A 12,536-nucleotide genomic window follows, 5' to 3' on the forward strand; every position below is an offset into this window, starting at 1 on the left:
GACTGTTGCAGCACCGCCGTCTGCTGTACCGCTTGCTGGCGAAGCAAAGCCAGCTGCTGGTCCTGGACCGCCGCCTGGCGAGCAGACATAGCAGCCAGATCCTGCATTATCTGCCCCAGAATCTGCAATGGCTGGACAGGTGGCTGGGCGGCAGGCTGGGCGGCGGGCTGACCTGGCGGGGGGTCCGAAATCACGGCGTACACCTGGGTTTCGGCACCACTTGTGACACAGGACCCACATACACACACGTCTAGGTTGTGCTTGTAACTGTGCTTTATTCAAAATACAGTGTCTTTTCCTCCTGCGGTTTAAGGGACCAGCCTTGGACGCAGCCACTCCGTCACTCCCCGTGTGTCAGCTCCTTCTCAGTGCCAAAGACATAAGACAGGTCTCCCTTATTAAACAGTTCTGCACACCTGTTCCCTCCCCACCTCCGTGCTGCCCTGTGCACTCACTGCGCCACCCCTCCTCTGCAGCGGGCCAAAGACAACGCCCCGCCACTGTAGATTTAGTGCTTGTCTTGCTAGATCTCAGTTTAGCGCTCGATGCTGTTGATCACAGTATTTATTACAAAGATTAGAGTATGCCGTAGGAATTAAATGTACAGCATGGCAGTGGTTTGAATCATGTCTATCTAATAGACTCCATTTTGTTTTTATAAATGGGGTGACTTCTTTACACTGTGAAGTAAATTATGGAGTTCCACAGGATTTCATGCTATGAAAAATTCTGTTTATATTATGCATGCTTCCATTGGACAGTATCATTTTAAGGCATTGCTATGCAGATGATACCTAGCTCTGTCTAACTATGGGGCAAGATGACACACGCCAGTTAGTTAAACTGTAGTAATGTCTTAAAGACTTGAAGACCTTGATGAGCTATAAGTTCCAGGCTTGAATTTCTGTGTAAATGGTAAATGGCCTGTATTTGTATAGCACTTTACTAGTCCCTAAGGACCCCAAAGCGCTTTACACATCCAGTCACCCACCCATTCACACACTGGTGATGGCAAGCTACATAGTAGCCACAGCCACCCTGGGGCGCACTGACAGAGGCTGCCGGACACTGGCACCATCAGGCCCTCTGACCACCACCAGTAGGCAACGGGTCAAGTGTCTTGCCCAAGGACACAACGACCAAGACTGTCCAAGCTGGGGCTCGAACCGGCAACCTTCCAATTCAAGGCGAACTCCCAACTCTTGAGCCACGATCAAGAGTTGGGAGTTTATTATAATAAAGAATGTTCGGTTGCTAGCAAATAAGATGGACATGCTATTAGTGGTAGCATGGAGTCAGAGGGGATATGGGGAGTGTAGCTTGATAGGCTTCACTGAATCATGGATGCACCCAATGACAGTGCATCTATGAAAGGCTTCCACACTGTTCAGGCCAACTGGACAACACTGCGAGCAGTAAGCAGAACGGAGAGGGGCTTGTCATTGTTGTTAACAATAGGTGGTGTAACCCTGCTCAAATAAAAATCAAAGAGCGGATTTGTTGCCCGGAAACTGAACTGTGCACTGTTGGACTCAGGCCATATTAATTGTCCAGGGAATTTACCCAGTAATCTTGGTGGCTCTTTATGTTTCTCCCTCTGCTAACCCCACAGCTGTATGTGAGATTATCCACTCTGCTATAGCCCGGTTACAGACTCAGGCTATGTCCACACTAATCATTTTCTCTCCGTTTTGGCCTCTCGTCCACACTGAGATGGCATTTTCGCTCATAGAAAACGCAACGTGTTGAAAACGCTCTGGATAACGCATACAATTGGAAACGGTGCTTTCGCGTCGCAGTGTTGTAACAGTCACAATGGTGTGTTGTCTCTTTAAGACAACCCAAGTCGAGGGTTAATGTTGTCATCTGTATGCGCCACTGACTCTCTCTGTGATTGTGTGGACATGTGCTTGCACGCTAGTGCATGAGGAGGGACGGATTTTATGTTTTACCTCTCCAGACACCTTTGTTTGCAACGTTATGGGTTGTACGAACACTCTGCGCTATGTTTGTTAAGCTGCAGCCGTTCAACCGGGCTTATATGGTTGATGAAGAGAAGGTATATTAAAGAACACGCTGTGGAATTCCCAATGCCAGTGTGTGTGTGTATTCTTTTGGCTACCCTGCTAAGTGTTTTGCCGCCTCCTCTCAACCACTAAACGCAACCCAACGTTACAGTGTGGACTGCAAAAACGCAGACTTTCTAAAATGATGACGCATGTTAGTCATATGATGCAGTCATGTGACCAATTAAACTAAGTTAGCGGGGGCATTATACAGCAGTGCGAAGCCTGTAGTCAAAACTGTGAAGAAGTAGACTAAAGCAGCAAAGCAGGAACTGCAGGACTGTTTTGACTCCACTGATTGGACTGTTTTTGAAGCTGCATCTGAGAACCTAGATGAGCTCACGGACACTGTGACATCATACATCAGTTTCTGTGAAGACGTGTGTGTGCCAACAAAGACCTTTTGCACATACAACAACAATAAACCATGGTTCACTCCTAAACTCCAACATCTTCGTAAGGCCAAGGAGGACGCCTACAGAAGTGGTGACAGGGCCCTGTACAAGCAAGCTAGGAACACACTGACCAAGGAGATCAAAGCAGCTAAAAGGATCTACTCCCAGAAGCTGGAAGAACGGCTCTCAGCCAACGACCCAGCGTCAGTGTGGAGGGGCCTGCAGGAAATCACCAGCTACAGACGCCCCCCACCCACTATTGAAGCAAACAAAGACCTGGCCAACGAGTTAAACGCTTTCTACTGCAGGTTTGAGACGGACAGACTCCCACGCCCCACCCTCCCCTCCCCAGGGACATTGCTTCAGACATTGACCCCCAACACACCTTCCACCTCTCCCCCCTTCACCCTCCCCAATCCAGTCTCAACGACCACCCCCACCCTCCCCAATCCAGACTCAACGACCACCCCCACCCTCCCCAATCCAGACCCAACGACCACCACCACCCTCTCCAATCCAGACTCAACGACCTCCACCACACCTCTCACCCCCCTTTCCTCCTCCCTGAAACTCAGAATACACACTGAGGATGTGAGCCGACTATTCCAGAAACAGAAGCCCAGGAAAGCCCCCGGACCAGACGGCGTCTCACCCTCCTGCCTCAAAACCTGTGCTGAACAGCTGGCTCCCATCTTTACTCGCATCTTCAACAGATCCCTGGAGCTGTGTGAAGTTCCCTCCTGCTTCAAACGCTCCACCATCATCCCTGTTCCCAAGAAACCCACCATCACAGGACTGAATGACTACAGACCTGTCGCCTTGATGTCTGTGGTCATGAAATCCTTCAAACGACTGGTGTTAGCCCATCTGAAAGACATTACAGGCCACCAGCTGGACCCTCTGCAGTTTGCCTACCGGGCAAACAGGTCGGTGGATGATGCAGTGAACATGGGGCTACATTACATCCTGCAACACCTCGACCGCCCGGGAGCTTATGCCAGGGTCCTGTTTGTGGACTTTAGTTCGGCTTTTAACACCATTGTGCCTGAACTTCTCTCCTCCAAACTCTCCCAGCTCAGCGTGTCACCAGCTACCTGTCAGTGGATCACCAGCTTCCTGACAGACAGAAAGCAACAAGTGAGGCTGGGGGAGATCACCTCTGAAACTCGGTCCCTCAGTATTGGTGCCCCTCAAGGATGTGTCCTCTCACCACTACTGTTCTCCCTCTACACTAACGACTGTACCTCCAAGAACTCGGCTGTTAAACTCCTAAAGTTTGCAGATGACACCACTGTCATTGGCCTCATTCAGGATGGTGTTGAGTCTGCATACCGGCAGGAAGTTGAGCGGCTGGTACTCTGGTGCAGTCAGCACAATCTGAAGCTGAACACTCTTAAAACTGTAGAGATGACAGTGGACTTCAGGAGACATCCCTCAACTCTGCTCCCCCTCACCATATCAGACAGCCCTGTGTCGACTGTGAAGATCTTCAAGTTCCTGGGTACAACCATCTCCCAGGACCTGAAGTGGGAGACCAACATCAACTCCATCCTCAAAAAGACCCAGCAGAGGATGTACTTCCTGAGACAATTGGGGAAGTACAGTCTTCCACAGGAGCTGCTGATCCAGTTCTACACTGCGGTCATTGAGTCTGTCCTGTGCTCCTCCATCACAGTCTGGTATGGTGCAGCCACTAAACAGGACAGGAGCAGACTGCAGCGGACTGTACGGGCAGCAGAAAGGATCATCGGCGCCCCCCTGCCCTCCATCCAGGATCTGTACCTCTCAAGAACCAGGAAACGGGCAGGGAAAATCATCACAGACCCCTCACACCCTGGACACAGACTTTTTGATCTGCTGCCCCCTGGCAGACGGTACAGAAGCCTGCAGACCAGGACCACCCGACATAGGAACAGTTTCTTTCCCCTCGCCATCTCCCTTCTAAACAGTTGACCTGTCACACTGCTCCCACTGCCAGACTGCAACTGCACCTTATGTACATTCTGTAGTATTCATTCCACCTCATTTCATTTCTGTATTTTATGTATATAAGTTTAGATTAGTTATTTATAGTTGGTTTACACAGCTTTGTGTATGTATGTGTAATGTGTATATATAGACATGTGTGTGTGTGTGTGTGTGTGTGTGTGTGTGTGTGTGATTTACATTGCTGTGCTTGAGAGCCACCATCTACCGGAACCAAATTCCTTGTATGTGTCTCCACATATACTTGGCCAATAAACACGATTCTGATTCTGATTCTGAGTTGTTTTGTTTGCTATGAACTTTGACAGCCCTATTAAAGATTAATATCAGTCTGTACATGCTGCTGATAGCTTTTCTTCAGATTCTTTAATTCTCACTCGCTTTTGCAACTTTGTACTTATGTGTTACTCGCAGCAACAACTCCACCTCATTGTTAGTCCATTTAAAAAACTCAGCATTCTCCCGCGAAATTTTAAAGAGACGGAAAGTAAATAAGTGGCAGAATAAATTCGTTTCATGCATGCGCATTACTGGAAGGTAAGTGTTTTCGGCTGTTTCAATGTGGACACACAACTCTGTGAAAACCACTGAAAACGACAGTGTGTACACGGAGCGTTTTCAGATGAAAACGCCATTTTCAAATCTATCCGGGCTAGTGTGGACGTAGCCTCAGCACCCGAGTGCCTTCATTGCTATCTTTGGTGAGTTCAACCATGTCCCCTAGGGCGCTACACAGCCAACTTACACACTATGTGGTTTGTCCCACCAAGAGGGAGAGGAATTTGGACCTACTGTATGCTAACGTCAAGGACGCATGCAGTTCTTCCCCCCACTGGGTAGGTCAGATGATCACCATATCCACCGCTATGTGCTTATTGTGAAGAAGGAGCCTGTGACTACTAGGAGTATTAGGAGGTGGTCGGGAGAGGCTTTAGCAGAACTACAGGGCGGTTTTTGAGATGACAGACTGGGAGACACTCTGTGAACCCAACGGTGAGGACATCAGTGGACTTAATGAGTGTATCACTGACTACATAACCTTCTGCACCAACTCCATTGTCTCAACTCAAACTGTCCATTGTTACCCAAATAATCTTATAAGATTCAACATTAGGTGAGAAGGAAGATAGTGATATTTTATTAAGCTGCAAGTGGCATTGTCTCCTACCTTCTGTATGTCTTGTCATACCTTGAGTCTGAACGATCAGTCACAATTTGTGAATGAAAGGAAATTCCGTTCTTTGAAATCAACAAAACCTGTAACTACTGCTAAAACGTTTCTTTAAATATATTGTCGACCTGTAAAACCAGCACCCCAATACAGGAAGTCTGGATTGACTCTGTTTAAAACCTACTGTGTATTACTCAGTAGGTTGTGCAGAGCTTAGAGCCGATGGGTGAAGGGACTTCCTCCAGACTAACTGCCTCTAACCCCCAGGTTTCTACCCTGCCTACTCTGATAAAAAAACAAACAAACCTGGAGCTAAAAGTAGCCTTGCAGGCCCAGTATTTACCAGCAACACCTGTTGCGGCAGCTTTCATCTAGATCAATGCTCTTGGAATATGGCTGAGTTTGTTTAGTGGTCTGAACAGTTTGCCCCAGGGGTCTGTTACTTTTAAAAGGCTGGAGTAACCTGTAGTATTTATACTAATGTAGATTAATACTCAGATTTTTAATATTACTGTTTCACAGTGGGTTAAAAAGGAAATGTCCGCAATTTACTTTTTAAATGTGGGATATTTTTATTAAAGCAATTTAGCAGGAGCAATGAAAAAGCAGATTCAAATAATATTAATTGAATATTAATATTAATATTATCTCTTCAGTGTAAGTATAACCCATTAGGAGAGGAGCCAAGTCCAGTAGGAAACAATGGAAATGCAAATCCTCTTGAATGTATACTCTAACACAACAAAAATGAGCAGAAAAAAGTCAAAAATTATAAATCAAATTAGTAAGTCCACAGACCGAATCTTCAGATGATGTTGTCTGCTCATCGCAAGAACTAAAAGAATACACAGCTCCAAATGTTCCTGGGTACCCCCTTTTATACTCATTTGTCAATTTGCATACCCCTCTCTCTCTCCCTCTCTCTCGACATCCAATCACAGATTCTGACATACAATCACTCAATGTCAGTCTCTCTGAATTTTCACCCGCTTTTAATGAGGACAAAGGTTACTTCATTAATATGAATTCATCACTTTTTTTTTCTTTTCTATTTCCTGCTTTAATAAGAAAAGTCAATAATTCCATCACATGTGAATGTTCAGTTACATATTAATATTCTCACTTCATGTCTCATTCAATTTATGCTATTTATCTTCAGTCAGATTTACCATTAGCTCAATCTCACATGAGCCTCCATTTCAACATGATCTCCTTTTAATTCATGTACAAAGGAATACTTTTTGTCACTTTTTCTCTTCAAAACTCTCTGTTTGTCAATCATAATATGGTCTCTTTTTTTTAAATTAAATCATGCATGTTAAAGGCAGACATTGTTAAAATATTTGCTTAGTCATTTTGACCAAGCATGTCTGAGCAGTGTGTTATGTTTGCATTTTTGCATTCTCTGCTGGTACAAACAAACCTAGCACAGAAGCACGTACACACACACACAAACAAAATAATTATTTATTTATTTATTTTCATGATGGCGATCGTGGAGCACCCTTCCCCATCATGTTCTTTTTCGTGTTCTTTTCTGGTTTCAGTAAGATGATATAACACTTTGGGAAAAAAATGCAAATCAGCAGTCCAAAGCTGGAGGCAAGAATAGCAAATATTTCTACAGCAACACTGAACTTCCCCGGAGAGCTGACATATGCTGGAATAAATGTGATCCACACTGCACAGAATATTAGCATGCTAAAGGTGATAAACTTGGCTTCATTGAAATTATCAGGCAGTTTTCGAGCTAGAAAAGCAAAAATGAAACATAAGACAGACAAAAGTCCAATGTAGCCAAGCACAGCCCAGTAGCCCACAGATGTGCCCAGAGCACACTCTAAGGTGATCTTATCTTTAAATTCCTTAAAATTCTTAAATGGAAAAGGAGGCGAAACTGTTAACCAAATGATACATATGATAACTTGTATAAGAGTAAAACTTGTAACACAGAGTCTCTGCTGTGTAGGTCCAAACCATTTCTGAACATTACTACCTGGACGCGTTGCCCGGAAAGCCATCAAAACAACCATTGTTTTCCCCAGAACACAAGAGATGCAGAGGACAAAGGTGATCCCAAATGCTACATGTCGCAGCATGCAGGACCATTCAGAGGGCTGACCAATGAATGTCAGAGAACACAGGAAACACAATGTCAAAGAGAAGAGCAGCAGGAAGCTCAGCTCAGAATTGTTTGCCCTCACAATAGGAGTTTTCCTGTATTTGAAGAATATTAATGCCACACCAGTAGTCATGCATGTTCCAAATAAAGATGCAGCAGTCAGGAGTGCTCCCATAATTTCTTCATATGATAGAAACACTGCTTCCTTTCTTATGCACGTGTCTCTTCTTTCATTTGACCAAAATTCAGGGGGACATCTCAAACAGGTAACAGAATCTGCAAATTAATGTTAATACAATGTTAGAATCCTGGAGATTTATTAGATTTATGCGTTTGAATCTACTTTACAGCATATTATACTCACACTAACTATTACTCTACATTGGTCAGGCTACTGCTAAAGCTACACAATGAGAAGATGAAAAAAAATGTGTTGACAATGCTTTTGCACAGTCAATATGAAAAATGGTAAATAAGTCACTTCAAACATCGTTGGCCATGTTTCAGTAAAACTGACACTGATTCTGAACAAACTGCAGCATCAAGAAATTACATGCTGTGGTATAAAGCAACTGGTGCTGGAACAACAGCGAAAGTTATGATAGATAGGGAAGGTTTTGAAGCAGGGAGTGTGCTCATATTATTCACAGTAGGCTGAAACAGCCCCATATTTCACTCTTCATTTGCTTTATGTATAGAAAAAAAGAGCATAATTATTAAAATTTCTGAGGGGTTTACTCAATGTTGCGAAAGAATGAAAAAATATGCTGGAACATGAACAGTAATATTGCTTGTACTTCATTAAAGTTCTAAAGTTTTTATTGAAATATTACCACACCTGTAATGTTGCTTATCTCTCCCTCTGCACATCTTATACAGTCATAGCAGCAAACAGGCCTCCCTTTCTGGAGAACCTTGCGTGTTCCTGGGGGACATTTCTCACTGCAAACTGACACAGGCACCTGTATGAATAAATGTACAATAATAACCATGGATAAACTGCATGTATGATGATCTTTACAATCATTTCTTAATTTTATATGCATGAAGTTCAAATGTTTTAAAATAATAACACCTGGTTATAATTAATTCTTTATTCTTAATAAGCTTATTATTTGTATTCATTGTTTATTGATCACTCACCTGCTTTGAGTTTCTTGCCCAGATTAAAGAGTTATTTTGCAGAGTCAGCTGTTTGCCTGGAGGAAGTGATGCATCATAAAGGCCAACTGTCACAAACTCCACAATGCCGTCTTTTCTTGGCTGCCAGTTTATAATTTCATACTTTGCTGCTGGATCTCCATTCTCATCAAAGTAAACCTCATCTCCTTCTTTTGTTTTGAAGTAAATTTTTAGAATGCGCTGCAAAATCTAAGAAGACAGGCAGTCTGTTAATTTATTGAATCTCATTTTGTAACACAGACAGCACAACTGCTACTTTTTGTTTAAATGTCTCCTCACCATGAATGGATCTAGTTGCACATTTTTCTCACATGTTTTATTACAATTGAGGATATTGTGAAGGGCATGGGCCACTGCATACACTCCTTTATATACATTGTTAAAGATAGGCATGAGTGACATATCAGTGAAACTGTTTTTAACTCCAGTAAGATCTTCATGTCCGGTACACTCTCTCGGATTTTCTGCTGTTGACTTCAACTCCTTGAACTTACAGTTAAATAATGCCTCCCAGAACTCAGTAAACAAATCATTAGATGAATTAAGAAGTTTCACATTCAGCATGAACTCCTTCAGGCCAGTGACGTGTGATTTGGGAATGGAAAGACCAATGGCACCATCCAGTATGTGATGTATATCCATTTCTGCGGTTTGAGAATCAAATATCCAAGACTCACTGCCTATCCACTGATAACCAGTGAGGTTGTTGAGAGAAAACTCATGTAATAGCACATCCATATCAAAGTGGGACAGAAAGCCAACAATCACCTTGGAGGTTGAAGCTTTTATAATGTCAATGATCTTTTGAATTTTTTCATAGGGATCTGTCCTAAAAAAAGATACAGAATATTCCAGACAGATGCCCAGCTGCTGTGCAGTTTCTGTGAATATTGCCATGCCTTTATTTCCATAATCATCATTGGTTCGAATGGCTCCAACCCAAGTCCATCCAAAGTACTTTACTAAATAGACCAGGGCTCTGCTCTGGTAGTAGTCACTGGGTATTGTTCTGAGGAAGGATGGGTACTTGGTTTTGTCACTGAGACAAGCACATGTGGCAAAGTGACTCATCTAAGCAAAAAGAAAAAAAGAAAAGAAAAGAAAGAGAGATTATAGTCACACTGACCATTAAAAATAGAAAAAAAATGTTGCACACATCCACATTTAATTTCAGTTTTCACTGTGTTAAGCACATTATATCCCTGCAAAGAGGGCTATCTAAAATGGAAAAATACAAAGAAAGCAGAACTTTTAAAGAGTCACATTTGTGTTTCCAGAAAAAAATTTATTTTTAGCTATTCTACCCACCATTGGTATATAAAATGGCCCAATTACGGTAGCTATTGCCATGCAAGGAGAGGAAGAAGTCTCTCCCATTATAGCCTGCACTTGTGCTGGTTTGGTACAAGGGGCCTCAGGTGCTGTGAAAATAATTTGATTACCATTCATCAAGGCTAGTGCAACTTTTATGCTTTGGGCAATGGAACCACAAGTATCATACATTTTATAGCCCAGAGAGACTCCTGGCAGTAGGTCTGTACTGTTATTAATCTCCTCAATGGCAAAAAGCATAGCCTGGGCGACCTGAAATTCCCTGAAATTCAAACTTCATTGAAAAAATGAAAAAGTTGACATAAAGACAATAGATTACTAACACATAAAATACTGAAATCAGTCAGTTATATGAATATAGAAAAACAAGATAAAAGCAAGAAATAAAAGGATGAATTGTTTTATGTCTTAGATCATTTATCTATTTTAAATTTATTTTTATAATGTTATTTACCTCGTGCATTGAAGTGGCAGTGGTTTCTGCATGTAAGTATCCTTTCTGTCATTCCAGCTACTGTGAAAAGAGAACATCCCTCCCAGTATAATGTCCCCATCCCTAGATAACTGGGGATTCTCAGGATCCCCTCTTCGTATGCACACAGGTTCTTTTGCCTGAGAGAAAGATGCCACCAATAACAGTTGGAAAAGTGCCCACCCCTGTTCTGGCCACTTCTGTGTAAATGACATGCTGTCTGTAAAAAATAAACCACTGGGTGGCATTGCAAGTAACCTAGTCTAAGTGAAACATGCAGACTTTATTTATACATTTTGAAGCAGCAAAAATGAATAACAGAACCATCATGCTTATTCTATGTGGAACAAAAGGTGGGGCCAGAGGAGTGGCCCTGCAAAACACTACTGAATTATTGTAAATGTCCTCTCTGTATTACCATGCCCATAAATTACCATAAATTCATTGTTTTCAACTTTCATTGGTTCGGATGCAATATAATATTTATCATTTCAATAGGTCCATGTAGATTCAAGAAAATCAGACTTTTGTGAGCCTGATAAAGTTAGCCATATGATTTCCTTTCCTTTTACCTCAACATTTTCAATTGGTTTTTCAATTATTTGTACAATAGGCAAACAGGAAGAAAAAAATCAGACATGTTTTTATTCTGGTTTATACAGCTTTTGAGGAGTGAAGCTGTTCAGTTCAGTTTAACTCAGTTGATACCTAGTATGATACCTAGTAGTCCACTAAGCGTGAACCATGTCAGCCCTGGTGCTGTCCAACTCTTCATACTGGAGACCCTGTCTTGGATATCTGCCACTGTGATGGTTACTGGTCCCTGTCTCAGATCCCCTAGCCACTGAGCGTATTTTAAGGTGCGTCCTTCTCCCATATGTTCTTCCAGTATTGTTCCGACTCCATCATCCTATCTTTCAAGTCAGTTCCTTTCGCACTGATGATGTCTTCCCCCTGACCTGTCATCCTGGCTACCCCTTGCCATAGCATGTGCATTGTACCTTGTCAATCTCTAACGGTAAGTATACGGCAGGCTTGCTTAGTATTATTCTTATAATTCTCAATTCTTATAATTTGCGTTGTTTCTTATGTTTCTTGTATTTTGCACACCACTGTTCCTTGTGAAGTTTGCACACAAGAATTTCACTCACATGTACAGTGTACCAGTAATGTGAAGTGACAATAAAAGTGATTTGATCTGATTTGATCCTGGACAGGGAGGAACGCTGGTTTGAGCGGGAAGTCAAGGGAAGCCATTTACGTGAAAAGGGAAAGATCATCTCTGAATCAACTCTCTGTGAATTGTACTCATGGCCATTGATCATTGGTCTTTGATCAATGGTCTTTGATCAGTAGTTGTTGATCAATACAACTTTTGTAATAAACCATCAAGATTTCTATTGGACCCTATTCCTACAAGACTGCTCACAGAAATCTTACCACTACTTAATGCTTCAGTCTTAAATATGATCAGTCTATCTCTATTAATGGGCTATATGCCCTAGTCATTTTTCAGGGCAGTAATTAAACTATTACTTTAAATGTCATCACGCGATCATTTGAACTAATTGAAGGCCAATCTCAAGCCTTCCTTTTTTCAATTATTTAAAAAAGATTAGTTGTTAAAGACCTAACTGATAATCTGCAGTGGGATAGTTTATTGAAAGAGTGATAGTCATGTTTCAGAACTCACCACAGTAAGGAAATAAACCTCGGCTCCTGGTGGCTTCCCATGATGCATGTAGTGTTTTTTCTGCACACACTATGTGTTTATACACCACTCTGCATTTAATCATTAGTTATAATGAAT

At 42.4% G+C, this 12,536-nt stretch overlaps 1 protein-coding gene across 1 annotated transcript; it reads right to left on the bottom strand.

The window, feature by feature from the left end:
* Positions 1-7,099: 7,099 nt before the first annotated feature.
* Positions 7,100-11,056, bottom strand: LOC146373648 (extracellular calcium-sensing receptor-like). The gene is made up of 7 exons (XM_084950127.1): positions 11,033-11,056; positions 10,709-10,893; positions 10,231-10,528; positions 9,202-9,993; positions 8,884-9,111; positions 8,579-8,702; positions 7,100-8,016 (listed from the first exon to the last, which is right to left on the bottom strand). Exons 1-7 carry the CDS (start codon positions 11,054-11,056, stop codon positions 7,100-7,102), a joined length of 2,568 nt encoding a protein of 855 aa, XP_084806253.1.
* Between the last annotated feature and the right edge of the window lie 1,480 nt (positions 11,057-12,536).

This window comes from Perissodus microlepis, chromosome 14, assembly GCF_051167445.1.
Source record: "Perissodus microlepis isolate ML-2025 ecotype Zambia chromosome 14, ASM5116744v1, whole genome shotgun sequence".
In the NCBI taxonomy this organism is placed as follows: Eukaryota; Metazoa; Chordata; class Actinopteri; order Cichliformes; family Cichlidae; genus Perissodus; species Perissodus microlepis.